Here is a 19,752-nt window from a genome sequence, read left to right as displayed (position 1 = left end):
TAAAAAAAGTTCCTGAATGTGGTGTACTAGCTTTTACACATGCATTTTGTTATCTAAAGTTGAAGGTCCCGTTCTTCGCATGTTTTCGAAGCTTTGATTATGTTTACAGTGTGCAATATAACATGAGTTCATGTTTCGTGTGTAAAAAAAACAGTATTTTTCACACAATTTACTTACCTGGACAGCGCTGTTTTCTCTGTCCTAAAAATGGCCTGATGATTTCCTTGTTCTATGAAGTCCCTCCTTCAGAAACACGTAACGAGTTCTGATTGGGCCAGCGCTTCCCGTGTTGTGATTGGACAGCAGCTTAGCGCACTTTGCCCGGAAAGGTCCCGCCTCTTACCATAACAGGGAGATGCAAGCGCTGAATGAGCGCTCTTCTCCACGTGAGAGAGCAACAAGACCACGGCCCCTTTTTTGCGTGTTCTTGTGGGCTGAGGGTTAGTCAATAAACTGTTCTAGTGATGTCATTACATCCCTGCACTTCCTGCTGTAGTCCAAACCAACCATTCGCTGTAGGCTTTGAAAGGAAATTCTGTTAAATATAATATCTCGCTTGGCATTGAACTTTGAGCTTTATAATTTTACAGGTATTATTTATTCTCTAACAGCAACATTACACACTAACTAAGTTTGAAAGATGGAATCGCGAAGAACGGGACCTTTAAAGGGGGGGGTGAAATGCTGTTTCATGCATACTGAGCTTTTTACACTGTTAAAGACTTGGATTCCCATCCTAAACATAGACAAAGTTTCAAAAACTAATGTTGGACGTTTGATGGAGTATTTCTGTGTTAAAAATACTCCTTCCGGTTTCTCACAAGTTTCGGCGAGTTTTTTTCGAGTATGGGTCTACTTGACGTTAAATAGAGCGGAAGGTCCTTGTATGGGCTGTACGGGCTCTTCTCCCGGAAGGGTGCGCGCGCGCGTGACTAGAGGGAGAGAGAGGAAATGCACGCTGTAAACAGTCTCTCAGGTGCAGATCCAGTCGTCCGTGAACACTTATGACGCGCCGCGCTCCACTTTATTCCTATGGGTGACGTCGAGCGACTTCAACGCTTCAGCACAGCATTCCGGGAAGGCAGCGCTGCATTTGAACCGATTTGAACGCAGAAATGACGGGAAGCTTCAAGGCATCGCTTCAGTCGCGTCGCAAAGTGGATTTCCACGGTCACTGCTGTCACAGGACTTCACCAAATCATACCAAAGAAGTGTGTTTTTGACAGAGCGGTCCTGCTTTGGAAGATGCCGGTGAGTAAATCAACTTCAAATGTCTCTGCTATTGGCTACCGTCGCATGAGTAAACATCAGTAAACGATACGATCGCGTGCTTCGTCATTCAAATGCGCTAACGTTTACTCCATTGTTGTTCTGTATAACGTTACACTATTCTGACTCTGACGTGCAAAACCGTTTTGCTTGCTACCTCTAAGGTCTAGTCACATACAATAGTCCATAAACCGAATCATGTCCTCATAAACTGCACACAAAGGCCCCTAAATACAGTACATACCACAGAGACGGACATCCTGATGTTGCCGTTTCTCCTGTTCAATTTATTTCAGCCTCAGATTTGATTGTGGATCATTATCTGTATTAGCTGAGATAGATGGGTTTCTCCACGCTTGAGGACGTCACCGCTTTGCGCGCTTGTCATTCTTTAGCTCCGCCCACACGATACGCCTCCAGGCGCTCGGTTTTTTCCGGAAAGACTCGGTACAGCCCATATTTCTTTTATAAATATGATAAAACTAAAGACTTTTCGGAGATATGAAGGATGCAATACTACTCTATAGGTACTCAAGATTGACATGAGATTGACTGAAACTGAGTGTTTCACCCCCCCCTTTAAATATTGTGAAATTCAACACGACAGCGATCAACTTGAGCTAAGCATATTGAGTATTTATCAACTTTACTAATGGCTCGCTAAGTGTATAACATTGTGCTAGTGATACATGCTTCATGAAAACATAAACCAAAAAATGAAAGATGACCTGTCCAGCAGAAATACAGCCAGCAAGGAGTCACTTTTCAGCCCCTTGAGGTCCCTCAGTTCTCGCCATCGTTGAAAAGCCTCTTGCCTCTTGAACTGCTCAAATCAAACAAGTGCGCACACGTGGGCAGATCCTGTAGCGAAAGCGGTGGTAGCCATGGTAGCGAGACAGTGACAGTCGCCCAAGCCAATCACTTGTTTCGGCCCGAATGAAAATAATGAGCGGCGTTTATTGCAGATTAAAAAGTCTAGAGTCACTTGATTTATATGTAAGCACTTACATTTTGACTATGTATTGACATATAAAGAAAGTTTAAACAAATTTGGACAAAAGTGTTTTAGATCATTCTTACCTACCCTACCTTTAACACACAACCCTGCTGGTAAATATATACATGGATTTCTATTGTGCTGTTGAATGTTTTATCCATCATAGAAAAAAGGATTTCAACAAAAATATTAAGCAGCACAACTGTTTTCAACAATGATCATAATAATGTTTCTTGTGCAGCAAATCATGCATCTGAAGGATCATGTGACTCTGAATACTAGATAAATTATGCTGGAAATGTAGCTGAAACATCACAGGAATAAACGACCATTTAAAAAATACAAAAATAGAATTTTTTAATTGTAATCATATTTGGGGAAGAAAAAAAACATTGTTTTTACTGTATTTTTAAACGCATAAATGCAGCCGTGATGAGGATAACATTTGCAAAAACATTAAAAAAACATACTAACGGCCAAACTTTTGAGCAATAGTGTATTATCATTAATGAATGAAGATTTAGTTTTCTGTTTTTAATGTGAATCTGTAGTGTCAGTCCTGTTCTGTAAATGCTTCACTGGTTTGGCTCCATGTCTGTAAGATTTGATATTTCATTTGATGTCTGTAGCTGTTGGGGAGCAGCAGTCTTGTTACAAAGGAGGGGTATTTATCATAGTCTTTTTACATAATGTAGCCCTAGCTACTGAATGCTGACTTCATATAAGTGGGGAAGTGTGGAGCTATCAGAAATGTCACTTCCTGTCAAAAACGTAGATCTGACACTTGTATTGTAATGAGAATGGTGACGCATGCATGCAATAAAAGCTAACGAAGAGGCTGAGATCAGTATACAATCATGTCTATACAATCACATAGTATTATACACTATATTGCCAAAAGTTTTTGAACACTTGCCTTTAAATTCACATGAACTTTAATGACATCCTATTCTTAATCCGTAGGGGTTTTATATGGAGTTGGCCCACCCTTTGTAGCTATAACAGCTTAATCTCTTCTGGGAAGGCTTTCCACAAGGTCTATGAGTGTGTTTATGGGAATTTTTGACCATTCTTCTAGAAAGCACATTTATGAGGTCAGGCTCCACTCTAATTCATCCCAAAGGTGTTCTGTTGGGTTGCGGTCAGGACCCTGCGCAGGCCAGTCAAGTTCCTCCACACCAAACTCGCTCATCCATGTCTATATGGACCTTGCTTTGTGCACTGGTGTGCAGTCATGTTGAAACAGGATGGGGCCATCCCCAAACTGTTCCCACAAAGTTGGGAGCATGAAATGTATCCAAAATGTATGCTAAAGCATTAAGAGTTCCTTTCACTGGAACTAGTCCCCACACCATAATCCCCATCCACTAAACTTAACACTTGGTACAATGCAGTCAGGCAAGTAGCGTTCTCTTGGCAACTGGCAAACTCAGACTTGTCCATCAGATTGCCAGACAGAAAAGTGTGATTTGTCACTCCAGAGAACATGTCTCCACTGCTCTAGTCCAGTGGCGGTGTGCTTTACACCACTGCATCTGACGCTTTGCATTGCACAGTAAGGCTTGAATGCAGCTGTTTGGCAAAAGAAACCCTTTCCATGAAGTTCTCTATGCACTGTTCTTGATCTTATCTGATGGCCACACAAGTTTGGAAGTCTGTAGTTATTGACTCTGCAGAAAGTTGGCCTGGAAAGGTGTACCTCAACATGCGCTGAACCTGATCTGTGATTTTACGTGGCCTACCACTTCGGGGCTAAGTTGCCATAGTTCCTAATTGCTTCCACTGTGTTATAATACCACAAACAGTTGACTGTGGAATATTTAGTAATGAGGAAATTTCACGAATGGACTTATTGCACAGGTGGCAACCATGCTTCAATTCAGTCTGCATATCTAGGTGCTTGATTTTATTCACCTGTGGTCATGGAACTGATTGGAACACCTGCATCCAATGATTTGGAGGGGTGTCCCAATACTTTTGGCAATATAGTGTGTGTATATACACTGATCAGGTTACAGGTGAAGTTAATAATACTGATTATCTCCATCACGGCACCTATTAGTGGGTGGGATTATGTGTGATGGCTAGACGACAGAGCTTTTCCAAAATTTCAGCTCTTGTGGGGAGTCCCTGGTCTGCAGTGGTCAGTATCTATCTAAAAGGGGTCCAAGGAAGCAACAATGGTGAACCGACAGCAGGGTCATGGGCGGCCAAGGCTCATTGATGCACATGGGGAGTGAAGGCTGGCCCATGTGGTCTGGTCAAACAGACAAACTGCTGTACTAATTTCTCAAGAAGGCACTGCATATTGCAATGCTGGTTCTGATAGAAAGTTGTCCGAATACGCATAGCTGCAAACCAGTCAGGGTGCCCATGCTGACACCTGTCCACCCCCGAAAGTGCCAGCAGTGGGCACGGAACATTAGAATATCAGAACTGGACCATGGAGCAAGGGAAAAAGGTAGCCTGGTCTGATGAATCACGTTAATCAGAAAGGTGCATGTGTATAGCATACCTGGGGATCATATGGCACCAGAATGCACTATGGGAAGAAGGCAAGCCGGCTGGAAGCATTGTGATACTTTGAGCAATTTCTTCTCTGAAACCTGCCATCCATGTGGATGTTACTTACGTATCAACTACCTAAGCATTGCTGCATACCTTGTACACCCTTTCATGGAAACGGTATACCCTGGTGGCTGTGGCCTCTTTCAGCAGGATAATGCACACTGCTACAATGCAAAAATGGGTCAGGAATTGTTTGAGGAGCACAACGGTGTTGACATGGCCTCCAAATTCCCCAGATCTCAATCCAACAAAAAACAAAAAAGTCTGATCCATGGAGACCCCATCTTGCAATTTACAGGTGTTAAAGGATCTACTGCTAACATCTTAGTGGCAGATACCAAAGCACACCTAGGGGTCTAGGGGTCTGCATTGATGGGTCAGGGCTGTTTTGGCAACAAAAGTGGGACCAACACAACCATTAGGTCATAATGTTATGCCTGATCTGTGTGTGCGTGTATGTGTATATATATATATATATATATATATATATATATATATATATATATATATATATATATATATATATATATATATATATATAAAGGAAATATGACCTCATATCATGAAACTAGTTGAATGACGATGAAGAAAAAGCAGTTAATATTTCAATATTCAAGATTTTGCTTAATTGTACATTGACAGCAAAATCATCCTAAATGAGTTCAGTCATAGTTGAGATGTAGATGAAATATGACTGGTATTGGCTTGGGAGTGCAAGTTTGTTTAATCAGAGGCGGTCAGGGGCAGGCGGCTGTTTTATTCATGAGTGTTGCACCGCTGCATGGGATTCTGGGAGGAGCCCTGCTGCTTTGAAGGAGGGCACTGCATATTGCACAGTAATGCGTAACGTGCATGTCTCTTCGCTTTTGCATCAAAGGCTACGCTGGCTAAAGGGCACGTTGTCGTGACTGCTGTTTGTTTTGCGTGATGTGTGCATGTGCAGCAGTGTGTGTTTTTGGATTGGATGTAGCCATATGAAGTGTCAGTTTATGTTTGTTTATGTATTACGGCCTGTCTTTGAGCATCTTTCTGCAATATTTATGTGAGTACTCATGCACTACATAGTTGAATATGATTGCCAGTTTGTGTTTATGCATAAGTTGTTCTCAGCCTACACTTGTCCTCCTAACATCTCACATACTATGTCCCCAGTATAAAGGCAGATCTTCATTCTGAACCATGTCCTTGCTCAGAGATTAGACAGGCCTTTTTTCCTGATTGATGGATGTACCCTGTTTCAACAAAGCACAGATGGAGCTCAGTTTAAATTTAGAAATGATTGTTCAGCAGAGCAGCTAAGGTGCAGGAAGCAGCCTCATCTTTTTGCCTTTTAAACACAGAGAGCAGCTTTTGAAATGCTTCCCTCGCTCACATACACAAGCTCAGGGAAAGAAGCCTATCTTTTCAGTTACTTAGCTTTGAAGACGCTGTATTTCTCTGATTCATATTTAATTTGATGCATTAACACAAATGTATTCCAGTTCGGTCCCATTGTTTTTGTAGGCTGTGCTCAACAACTGTCTTTTAATATGAAAATACTGCAGTACGTTTTATAGGAAGTGATTGTTCGGGGTATAAGTTGAGGACTATGGGGATTGGACGCAACTTGTTCCACATGAAATCTCCTGTCTGTGTGTCTTTTTTCTCTGGGCTGAGTCACTTCATAAACACCCAGAGGGATTTCCAGAACACACCACCCCCCAAAAAAACACACACACCACAAACGGTGAAGCGAGATCAGTGGCCATACGGCATGTGAAGTATACAGATGTCGATGGTTGTCTGTTGACTGTCTGTCTATCTATCTATCTATCTATCTATCTATCTATCTATCTATCTATCTATCTATCTATCTATCTATCTATCTATCTATCTATCTATCTATCTATCTATCTATCTATCTATCTATCTATCTATCTATCTATCTATCTATCTATCTATCTATCTATCTATCTATCTATCTATCTATCTATCTATCTATATCTGTCTGTCTGTCTGTCTGTCTGTCTGTCTGTCTATTTGTCTATTTGTCTGTCTATTTGTCTGTCTATTTGTCTGTCTGTCTGTCCATCCGTCTGTCCGTCCGTCCGTCCTTCCGTCTGTCCGTCCATATCTCTATCTCTATCTCTGTCTCTATCTCTGTCTCTATCTCTGTCTCTATCTCTGTCTCTATCTCTATCTCTATCTCTATCTCTATCTCTATCTCTATCTCTATCTCTGTCTCTGTCTGTCTGTCTGTCTGTCTGTCTGTCTGTCTGTCTGCACTAGCAATGCCAAGGTCATGGGTTCAATTCCCAGAGAAAGCTAGGACTGACAAAATGTGTATCTTATCACTTTGGATAAAAGCATCTGGTAAATGTATCCATCGTCTTTGAATTTGAATTGCAATTCTGAGTCTTATTTGCCAGCTCAAATGATATTCAGGTACTGGAATTTAAAGGATTTAAATTCTCCATTCAGTTCTGAATGTAGCACAACCCTGGCACATACACATGCGCACTTACTTATGTTACTTAAATTCAAAATAGAAGTTTGCAAGTAGGTGCACATTTACATGCACTCATCCTGCCTTTGATGGAGAACTAATTCACCTTGTACTTGTTGAGGTTGCCCTTCCTGGTTGAAATTACTTTTGATAAATGTAAGCGTGTGTGTGTGTGTGTGTGTGTGTGTGTGTGTGTGTGTGTGTGTGTGTGTGTGTGTGTGTGTGTGTGTGTGTGTGTGTGTGTGCGCGTGCGTGTGTGTGTGTGTTTGTGTGTGCGCGCGCGGGGTGTGTGTTTGTGTGTAAGCATAAGTCCTGAAAAGATTGATGGAAAATTTCCAATGGCCATCACTACACTTGCATACGCACACACATGAACACATCACTCTGAAGCACCTCAATTGTACACCTTCATGGTGAGAGACACAAACAAAACACTTCACAGTGCAGGATAGAGCGATGATGGGTTGAAAATATTAAAGAGAAAGCAAAAAAAGGGCTGTACATTTGGTCAGGGAATGGAGAGATTCTGTGCTGACGGCCGTGCAAAAACATATTTGTTGTTAGAGCAAAAAGTCGTGTTTCAAGCGTCTGTGGAGTGCTGAAAGATGTGTTATATGTTTATCACTGACAGCCAGTAGATGTGATGAATGTGGCAAGATATCACTTATGTGTCACTCACTCACTTATTATGACTCCAGACTTTATAGTTCGAGAAACCAAATCCAATGTCAGTCTGACGCTGTAATGTTTGGAGCGTATTTCACAGTGAAAATATCTTTCATGGCATATACCTTTCCATTCTATCTCCTAATTAGTAATGTGGATCAAGCATTGTTCAGCAGCCAACTAGTCAAGATAAACAATTTATGCTGTTATTGAGCTGAAAAAGTTCAAGAAAAAAGTTCCGACTTCTTAAAAATAATAGATTAATTCAATCAGACAAACAGTATGTAATGTTATCTATCAGGATGTGTTACCAATGCTATATTAAGCATGATTATCACTATGATTTGCAGATGCATCATTCAATGCATCTGTTCAGACCGACATAAATATTTGTAACCTGGTGATGCTTGCAAACAGACATTTGGCTGAGCAACAGTGAAAAGCAGCGCAAGAATCTGGACCCGACTCTTTCTCTGTCCTGCTGTATTTTTGTTTAGTTTTTTGGGAACAAGCAGGTGTCAGAAATGGAAAGCTATGCTTCTTGTCTGAGCCAATAGCCTTGTGGGCAGCGCCCTCATGTGTAGCGCAGTTACGCTTCGGGAGACCAGAGTTCGAGTCCCAGCTTTCCCAATCCCGTCCCCCACTCTCTCCTACTGTGCCTACTGTCAGTTCTCAATAAAGGCAAAAACACAAAAAATCCATAATAAAGGAAAGTTGTGCCCTTGTGTAAGGGATTTCCATAAACGCCACCTACTGTCAGAGAGTGAAATAGCATTTTCATTCAGCCCATCTTCCATTTTTTTTTCCAAAGACAAATGACGTGAAAATCGGGCCGCATTTTTGTGCTGAACATTTGTATTGTTGTCAACACATCTTAAAGGGTTAGTTCACTCAAAAATGAAAATTCTGTCATTAATTACTTACCCTCATGCCCTTCGACAACCGTAAGACCTCGGTTCATCTTCGGAACACAAATGAGGATATTTTTGTTGAAATCCGATGGCTCAGAAAGGCCTCCATTGACACCAATGTCATTTCCTCTCTCAAGACCCATGAAGCAACTAAAGACGTCATTACAAAGTCCATCTCACTACAGTGTTGTTCTACAATCATTTTATGAAGCGATGAGTAATTTTTGTACGCAAAAAAACAACAACTAAATAATGACTTGTATAGCGATGGTCAATTTCAAAAGCACCGCCAAAGTCACGTGATTTCAAGCAGTTTGTCGGTTTGACATGCAATCTGAATTATGAATCTATACACGGATTCATAAAGCTCCAAAGCTTCAGGAAGCAGTATTTTGATATCTGCCATCACTATATAAGTCGTTATTTTAGGGTTTGCTTTGCACACAAAAACTATTCTCCTCGCTTCATAAAATGATTGTAGAACCACTGTAGTGAGATGAACGTTTAAACGACGTCTTTAGTGCCTTTTATGGGTCTTGAGAGAGGAAATGACATTGGTGTCAATGAAGGCCTTTTTGAGCCATCGGATTTCAACAAAAATATCTTCACTTGTGTTCCGAACAGAGGTCTTACGAGTCTGGAACAGTATGAGGGTGGGTAATTAATGAAAGAAGTTTAATTTTTGGGTGAACAAACCCTTTAAGACCCAAACAAACACCAGGGGCCTCATTTATAAAAGTTTGCGAAGGATTTGCATCAGAAGTGGCATACGGATGAAACATAGGACGTGTACGCACAGAAATATTCGGTTTTATAAAAATTTGCGCACGCAGTTTTCCCTTAATAAATCACAATCAATTCTAAATGTAGCACAGCTTTTGCGGCTTTGCCACGCCTATAGTTTACCATAAATAATCCGCGAAATGCCCACAAGTTAATATTCATCGATTGCGAAATCATGACAAACACAGAGAGGAAATAAAAAAAACGTAACTTCACTCAATGTGAAGAAGTTATCATTGGCGGGGTGGAAAATAGGAGAAAATTTTTATTTGGAGGGCACAGTGTGGGCATTACTAATACCAAAAAGGCACTTAAGTGGCAAAAGGTTGCAGTGGCCATAAATGCTGTAGCTTTAAAACCTCGGACCGTGGCCAAAATAAAAAAGAAGTGGTCGGACATTAAAGTCTAGGTAAAAAAGCGCCTAGCGCTCCATCGCCAGTGTGTCTCCCACGGGTGAGGGAAAGGGGACACCGGAGCTGACCCCTCGAGGAGAATTTCTCATTTTCTTTCTGAATGGTTGAGACATACGTCATACGTTATTTTATCAAAAATAAAACGAACTAAAGGCCATATGTGATATGATTACCATGATTCTGTATTTAATGAAGACATTTTTACTATGAAAACAACTTTCCCCAGTGGACAATTAGGGTTCTTTCACACCTGCCTCATTTAGTTCGGTTGAATCGTACTAGAGTTCGTTTCCCTCTTTGGTGCGGTTCGTTTGGTCAGGTCTGAAAGCAGCAATCGCACTCGGGTGCGCACCAAAAGCGGACCAAACAAGCGTACCGAGACCTCCTTGAAGAGGTGGTCTCGGTGCGTTTTCAAACGAACTCTGGAGCGGTTCGTTTGTGGTGAGAACATGATCCGACCTAGAACAGAACCAACTGCAAAAGTACTGATCCTTTTTGGACTAAACCAGCTGCTGTAGTTAGCTGCGCTGACATTGTGTGCATGACATTATTACCTGATAGATCTTTGGAAATATTTTCGGGAAGATGAGCATGTCAGTTAAGAATAATTAATGCACGCCTACGCTTGAAGTGACGAGTGATGCGCGCTCGCTGTCTGCAGTGCATTAGAATGTTGTTTTCATGTCGCATCCGCGCTTCATTATAGAAATGTTTTGTTTGCATACTGTGGTAAATACACACAGTGTAGTAGATTATGGCCAGGGTCTCTCCATATATAGTTTGTGTTATTATAGTTTGTTGGCTTTGCCTCTTCTGTTGGAATTTTCCCACACGTAAATTCTGACCAATTGAAAAGCAGTTTAGGAAATACGCCATGGCCAATGAGTGATGTGGATGTTGTCACGTGCTTGCGTTTTGGTTCGTTTCAACTGGTTCGGACCAAATCAGTGTGGTGTGAAAAGGAACCAAAATAGCTGAAAAATGCAACAATGTATATTTGTTTGCCCTTGGTTCGGACCAAATGAACCGAACTAGAGATGTGAAAGCACCCTTAGTAGCCTACATCTATTTATCTATCTATCTATATATCTCCCTAATTATCTATCTATATTATTATATTATTTGCATCACCTAATTGCATCTTTATCTGCTCCACCAGACGGACACATTGACGAGGATATTTATTTTTTTTACATTATTTTGTTCTGTTTACCATATTATTTATGAGGATGAATTGCATAACATGCCAATATTATTGCAGAACATATTTCACTTTATTTTTTGTTGCAAATATGTGTTAATTTGCAATTCTGTTGTAATTTTCATTTGATTTGGTTTGTTTTACACTGCAGATCAATCAAACGGGTGTTCGTTATAGACTTAATTGTAAGACTTGCTTTGTAAAGTCTTCATGCTATTTATGAGAGGCAGTATTGACATTTTACACAACGGTCTACAGTTTCACACACTTTCACGTGTTTCTTCCATCTGCCGACAGTGCCGACATTTCTCATTTCACCCATTTTTGTGCGTACGCCTGGGTCAGAACTTGCGTGAAGGACCGCACATTTTCCCATCAAGTTTGCTTTTAATAAATACCAATTGTTGTTTAGAGAGTGGTGTACACCTTCTTTTATGTTTATGAGCCCCCAGATACGTTCCAGATTATACCTAAGTCAGGACTTGTCTGTTCAAAAAAACAGTCAATCCATTTGAATAAAGTAAAATATTGAAAATACTGAATTTTTTTGTCACCTGATGCAGTAAGACTCAGAGGTACATCTAAACCTAATGTCATTTTATAGTGCTTTATTGATTTTTTATAATTATTAGATAGGGAGACGGTGAAACGAATTACAAAAAGTGTCAATGTTAGAGGCTTAATAACACAGACCCAGCCTGTTTCTGAAAATGCTCTGCACAGACTTTCCTTTGGATCAGCTCTACAGGTATTAGTAATCAGCCTCCTTATCTCCTCTCACTCCACACACTGCATCTTTATGGGAATTACATCACATACAACACCACTGACAAGCACCAGACTCCTGAGGCTTTCACCTGCCTCACTTTAATATAAATTGATTTTTTTTTTTCTTCTTGTCATAAGGATTGCCGACTAGATCTAATATATCTGTGGTACTTTTAGAGAGGGGTGATGTGTATCGAATTCACAGCAAGCCTCTGTTCACAATTACACTCCCACCTTCTCCAAAGTCCAATCCCCAACCCTTTCAATTTCTTTAAGGTGATTGTGGCCAGACTTGTGATGTTGCATAGGGAGCCCCTCACTCTATTATAAGATGTGGAATGGAGTTGAAAAAGTAAGCACTCTTTCCATTCTACTTTGGAAAGAGTTTTTTTCTTCTTCTTTTTATGCGGTGAAGCCAGTCCATCAAATAAAAATTTTCATTGCTTTATTAAACATTTTTTTGAATCCTAAAACTTTTTGTTTATTTCCAAAAAGGTTTTAAAGGCGGGGTAAGTGTTATTTCAAAACTGTTTTACAAAACTCGGGCCGAATCCAATAACAAACTTGTAGCCAATCAGCAGGGAAGGGGCGTGTCTAATAATAAGGGTGAGAACATTATTCAAAACACACGACAGACATGACGGACATTAGCCAAGAAATAATATATGCTGGCTTTTGCTTGAATATGCTCGTGTGTCATGTTCGCTTGTTCATTTTCAATGGTATTGTGGCTCACTTCAGCGACGATAAAGACCCATTCATTTCCACACCGTATGTAGCATCTAAATCTCACTGTCTGTTTCAAGCGTCAGCTTACAAAATGTGTCCGACAAGTGAGATACTATACTCCTAATATATGTTTGTTTACTCTTTTCATGATCTATATATGGTAACTCTTATCCGGTCATATTTGTAATATGTTGTCAGTTGGACTCGTGTACTATCGAGCTGTTCATGAGAACGGCTTGTGTTTTTGTGATAGAAGGAATTACTTTTTCATTGAATATTCGACCTGGATTAGTAACACACAGATTCTGCTGGTTACGTATGTGTGGGGCGGAGCTATCAAAATAGGGCCGAGACCCTTTTGGGGGTAGGGGCGTGTTTGTTTTGGTGATTTGAAATATCGACAACGGTTACCAGAAATCACTTACCCATTTACCAATCACTTACCAATCACATAAAAAAGTTGAATAAAATAAAATATCCCCAGATTTTTATTATATGGTCTCATGACTTTAGATTTATTTTTCTCTCTCCAAACTGAAATGTGTAAACCTAAAATGTGAATACTTCCCAAACTTACCAGCTACAGGGTTTAACATTGAGAACTGTCTCACTGCATCATCAGAGAGACTTCTTTGAATTTTGATTCTTAAAGGAACATTAGACATCCTAAAGAGCAGCAGTTCACATCGGTTAATGTTTTTGCCTTTTGGCAGAACAAACTGCAATGGGAATGTGGATCTGCCAGATCTCTTTTATCCACATCATATCGCTAAGAGACAGGCCATTAGGTTTACATTGATTTATCGCATAAATGGATTCAAGGAAAAGGGGCTTATTTCAGGCTGTCAGAGTAGAATAGAATCTTTACATTTCCATTCAGTTTAAATTTAGAATAGAATAGAATAGAATAGAATAGAATAGAATAGAATAGAATAGAATAGAATAGAATAGAATAGAATAGAATCTTTACAGCTCAAATAAGTTTGAGAATGGGTTCAGGAAAATGGCTTATTTGTCAAAATAGAGCATTATTTTTACTGCCACATGAGCAACAATGGTGTTGTGAAGAATGCTGTGGTTTGTTGCTACTGTCTGCAGATTCAGGAAGTGTTCTAACACCATGATATGTGACCTCTGTTTTGCAGTATATTGCATTTGAGGCAACAGTAATGGCATTTCATTAGTCTTTACTTTCACACCTTTGTAATACACTCACAAGCTGTTGAGTTGTGCCATTAGTGATCCCATCTCAATTCCAGCAGCTCCAGACTCTGTGAAAACATCACTTAGCTGCCGAAGGGGAGGTTTTTCAAGTTCTTTTTACATCAGATATGAAATTTCCTCACCACACAGGAGCCGTTAGAGTCCAAGCCTGTCAATGTATGACTATGTTGAAAGTGCCAAATGTTCAAAATGTTCCCATAATAAAATTGCTTTCCTACCCTCACAACTATACAATACTGCATGGACTATAGCATATTACTAGTATTTCATGAAGTTAGAGTGCTAGGAAATAATGATGAATATAAATATGGGAATCATAAATGTAGTATATATCAAACAATTTTCCTAATTTGATACCATCAAGGTACAATGTCTTAAAGGTTTAATGTTTTGAGGACTAGTTTGTGCTTTTCTGCAGATACAGCATGATTATGCTAAAAGTGGCAAGAGCCTTTTATCCTCATTTATTATTTTTTTGTGACAGTTGTTTCAATCTTCAATTTATTAATGTTTCTTAAGTTGCAGAGAGCAACAGATTTGTCATTAGAGGTAAATATTGACTGTTTGACTCACCATGGGGCTCTTGGTGCCATATTATAAATGGAGATCATTTGATTGACAGATACATTAATAAAGAGCATTTCTTATCTCTGTTAGTCCTATTGAGAGACTGCATGAGTCTGCGGAGTGCAGAGGGGCTCCCACTAGTACAAATAGTAGACTTGACTTGCAGGAATTTGTACACACCGCCAGCTGCCATCTCTACAAAGCCATAACTACACTGCTGTGAGAAAAGATGTGCATATCAAAGGTGAAATGCTTTTTTTTTCTGTTAAAATACTTTTCTTCTATTCCGGTATAATGGAGTATGCTGGCACATATTTCATACCTTGTTTTATCAAAACAAAACAAAACAAACAAATGCAATGACAGATTTGCAATGTACAGTATCACACTTTCATTGTAATGTATTTGATATTTACTGAAGCTGAAATTTGAGTCAAAACAGGAATATAAATAGAAAAAGTTATTTCTATTGCCCATCTGCAAGGTCATGAGTTTGTTTGTGAGTTCCCTGGGAATCAGATAAAAAGTATGCCGTGAAATGCATTGTTAAGGCTAAAATACGACACAACATTAGCACAGATTTTTTGCCTCGATTTGTCAACGATAGTTGCCGAAATTCAGAGCCTGTCTAATTTGACTGAAAATGTTGTGTGATGAGCACAGTCAGAGAATATAAAGCATATCTGACATTTTAAACAAATTATATAACGTACATTGTTTTCATTTGTCATGCATATTCTAGCAAGAAGCCGCATATTTTTTTGTGATATTTGTTGTGTCCAGGATAACTTGACAGCCTGTTAGTGTGTGATCCTCAGTTGGCAAGTGTTTGATGCCCACCCAACCTTTAGTCGCTTTAGACAAAAGCATCTGGCTAATATGTAAATGTTAATGTTTGTGGTTTTGCAATTGATTGTTTTGCAATTATGTTTGGTGCCACTAATGGTGCATAAATTACAGATTTAACCATAATGTTAGTATCTATCTTAAAGAATTAGTTCACTTTAAAATGAAAATTACCCCATGATTTACTCAACATCAAGCCATGTGTATATGACTTTTTTTTCTTTCTTGTGAACATAATCGCACTGTAAAAAAAAAAAAAATCAGGTCTCCAATTGAAAATGTTCTAGTGACTGATCACATCTAAATTATTCAGTTGGCCAAATTGAATTTCTGTGAATTCAATTGCTTGTCTTTTTATCACCAGACCAAACTCAATTTAAAATTAAACATTGGTCTGGGTGTCTGCTCTGTATTTTCTACTACACAAGAGGTGTAATCAATGGGCATCATTCACCTGGGTTTACCCGGTCTATTCAATTGCATCAATTCACATAAAAAGTTTGGCCAATTAAAAAATGTAGATGTGATCAGTCACTAGAAACATTTCAATTGGAAACCTGATTATTATTATTTTTAATTATTTTTTTACAGTGCAGAGTTATATTCATAAATATCGTACAAAATAACTTACCAAAAAAATGCACAACATATGACAAGGACGTAGCGCAAGTGTTTTGAACTGCAAGAGGTGTAACACTTTCTGTGTGAGTTGAATACAGAAGCTGGTCTGGCAGAGGCTAGATATTTTAATTTATAACATTTTAAATATGGATATTTTCTTACAAAATCCCATCAATTCACTTCAGAAGGCCTTTATTAACCCCCTGGATCTGTATGGATTACTTTCATAATGGATGGATGAAGTTTTTTGAACTTCAAACATGTGGGTCCCGTTCACTGCCATTATAAAGCGTGGAAGCATCTAGATATTTATAACTCTGATTGTGTTCATCAGAAAGAAGAAAGTCACATACGCCTAGGATGGCTTGAGGGTGAGTTTATCATGGGGTGCTTTTCATTTTAAAGTGAACTAATCCTTGAAGTTGTTTCAATGTTGTTCCTGGTGAAATGCAAACTACTGAAGTTATACTGCACCTTTTAACTTTTAGAATCCTTCTGCCCATGTCACAGATTAATAACACATCCAGACATTCACTTCCCATCCATCAAGGGCAGCTTGAACCTGCTCCCATCCACCTGAACAAAATACCATCCTCCTCTGCAGCCATCACACAGGGCAGAATTAGCATGTATAGTCTCTGTTGATCAGCCCTTGTGATGACTCACTGCTCTGCCTCCACAAAATAGCTGCCAATATGTCATTTAACCCAAAGCTGTGATTTGCCCTGTTCACAGAGCACTTATCGCCCCCGTTTCATGGGAAGCAAACAACAACACAGCTGAGGGAAAACAGCCTACATAACAAATATAAATCATAATTTCAGACTAATAGATCTGTCTATCCCAACATTTGACGCATTTTAGGGCATTTTGAAGGTGTGTTATTTACATATTAGCTGGTTAATATTATGACTTTGGGAGTTGTAGCTGCAGGGAGTTGGTATATGCTGTACATTTTTGCAAATCATTTGCAGTTTGGCCGAAGCACCAAGCAGAATCGAAAAGAAATAACGATCGTTTTAAAAACACAAAGCAAGTTGCGATCTCCAGAAAACAAGACAAATTAGCCATTAAGATGCTCTTGCAGTTTTGGAGTTGTGGCTGTGGAATGTTTTAAATGGATGCTGGGTGTCCTCTGTGTGTAGGCAAAGGGCTTTAGCCACTGATTGATATGACCCAACCTAAACCTTCAGCAATCAGCAGCTCATTATCTCAGCGAAATTACTACATCATCCAGCCCAAACGGCTGTAATGAGCTAGCATAAAGAATCAGGGCTCTGATCCGCCATCATCTCCCTCATCTTTTGTCTGCAGTCTCTTTCCCCCTTCTCGATGAAGCTTGTTTTTCCCGTTCCCTTCAGCCCCCCAGTCATCGGTTATACTCTAACTGCTCTGACTTTTCTTTCACTCTTAAGGCCTTTCTCTCTTTTTTTCATTTTTAGAGAAGTCATTCACTCTTGAACTCACATGCGATGGATTTTTACATTCTGTGCCCTTGCCTTTGAGTCTCTCTGTTGAGACCCAAAGTTTTCCAATACGTCTTCTTTGCTTGTTTCCTGCAGGGTCCCATTGTGAACGATGTGGTCATTCATGTGGCCCTGATAGCAGAAAGTCAAAGGTAAATACATTTCTCATGTCTCCAGCTCCTCTCTCTCTCTCTCTCTCTCTCTCTCTCTCTCTCTCTCTCTCTCTCTCTCTCTCTCTCTCTCTCTCTCTCTCTCTCTCTCTCTCTCTCTCTCTCTCTCTCTCTCTCTCTCTCTCTCTCTCTCTCTCTCTCTCTCTCTCTCTCTCTCTCTCTCTCTCTCTCTCTCTAATTGATGCCTTCACATTAATTGTTGGGCTATTCTGTAGCCTTCATCTATCAGCACTCTCATTTATAGCTTTTCCGGTAAGAGTGGGAGGTGAAAGGGGTCGTGTGGCCAGCTGGTCCCAGCCAGTCCCACTCTGCAGTTCATTTAACATAGTTCACCCCATTACTTAGCCCACCTCTCCCCTTCTTCACACTGCAGACCTTAATCAGGATTACTTGTCCAATTCAACCATCAGTACCTTCATTTAAAGCAACAAATTCCACTTAACACCCCACCTTCCCTACAAAGCTGAAATAATGTTGTTGAAATATTATAGTGTATGCTGGAGCAAAGATTCCGGTTGCTGTAAACATACATTTTGGTTGAACCTTAGCATGAGAAGTGCATGCAGGCCACTTATTTTTATATTCACAGTGTCATGCAAGACTGATAACCCTGATGTTTCCCCTTCGACCTCAGTACTTTACTTCAATGCTTGATTACTAATCCTACATAACTGCTTTATGCTGCATTTGAACAAAGTAAATATGAAAATTAAAATCCTTTAGATTGTCACATCATTTTTACCAAAGAAAACATTGTCAGATGGACCCTACTCACATTTCCAGGGATCTGAATGGTGAACGAAAATAGTGGTGAACGGAAACTACAACAAATGAAATGGTTGCATTCTCATTTATTCCAAAAGCACAAGAAAAAATCCACAATAATAATCTCTATGACTTTGACTGTTTGTCAAAAGGTAAAGATGTAAAATTTGCTCTCAATCCTTTAGATGTTGTATTAGAAACATTCACGCAGAAGCAGTGGCTAGGGTTTTATTTTTTATAATTAAATGCCACGGCAATATAACACTAAGTATAGTGTTTTAATTGTACATTATATATATATATATATATATATATATATATATATATATATATATATATATATATATATATATATATATATATATATATATATAAAATTATAAATCTATCAAATTAATACCTGTGGAAATGTTATCACAGTCTGTGGTCCATTAAACATTCTTTTTGTAAATTCTTCTTCACTGGCCTATGGTTACATTAGCCTACAATTAAATTATTAGCCTGCTAGCCTAGCATACCATGCAGGATACTCGTTTCTTTGAGATGCAAAATAGAGGGATGACCTCAAAACAAATAAAGGGTTTTTATAAAGGGTATAGCCGATTTCTGAGTGCAAAAAGGTCTTTGGTAAACAAAGCTTAAAGATACTTGGAGGTTTTGCTCTACAGTGAAAAATGAAACTAAATGAGAATGTTAAGTACTAACTAGATAAGAATGTTTGGGTGTGAGTGTGGGCAGTTTACGTTGTAGAACAAAACATACAAGTATCGTCAAGTTGTCTTTATTTTGCACATAAATTAAAATAAATAAATAAATAAATACATGATTAAAAAAAACATAGGAAAATGTCACTCTATATTACTCTATTTTTTTTTTCAATCATACATTAAAAATAAAAATCATGTTCATTGTGGTAGTTATGATTTTTAAGTATAATTTGCCATGGTAAGGGTTCATATTATGTTGGGCATATTGCCACATTAAAGAAACATTTTATGTAATAAGGGTTAATAGTAAAAAAAAAATGAATAGTTAATAGCAAAAAATAATAATAATATTTTATTGATCTGGAACCAGATATCACTATAATGTGATTTGTTTTTGAGCAGGGATAAATTGTGGCACAACATTTGCACCAAATATATTTGCAATGGAATGATTGTTTCCAAACATATGGGAGCACAAAGTTGGTGATATCAAAAAAAACAAGCCAGACAAAATAATAATAATGCATAGCCTCTTTTGGCTTCTATACGTTTGTCATTATTTTTGCTGCTCCTTTGATTCCACTAATGTTGCAGAA

General features: G+C 39.0%; 1 protein-coding gene across 3 annotated transcripts in view; it reads left to right on the top strand.

Annotated features, from left to right (window-relative positions):
- Window positions 1-19,752, top strand: part of phkb (phosphorylase kinase, beta) — a 102,813-nt gene that overhangs the window by 60,975 nt on the left and 22,086 nt on the right. For all 3 annotated transcript variants that reach the window (XM_067438031.1, XM_067438040.1, XM_067438050.1), the window contains one exon: window positions 17,611-17,666. In XM_067438031.1, coding sequence (XP_067294132.1) covers window positions 17,611-17,666 — 56 coding nt within the window. The remainder of the gene's footprint in view (window positions 1-17,610; window positions 17,667-19,752) is intronic.

This window comes from Pseudorasbora parva, chromosome 1 (genome assembly GCF_024679245.1).
Source record: "Pseudorasbora parva isolate DD20220531a chromosome 1, ASM2467924v1, whole genome shotgun sequence".
Lineage (NCBI taxonomy): Eukaryota > Metazoa > Chordata > Actinopteri > Cypriniformes > Gobionidae > Pseudorasbora > Pseudorasbora parva.
This window is presented reverse-complemented; position numbering and strand designations above follow the sequence as displayed.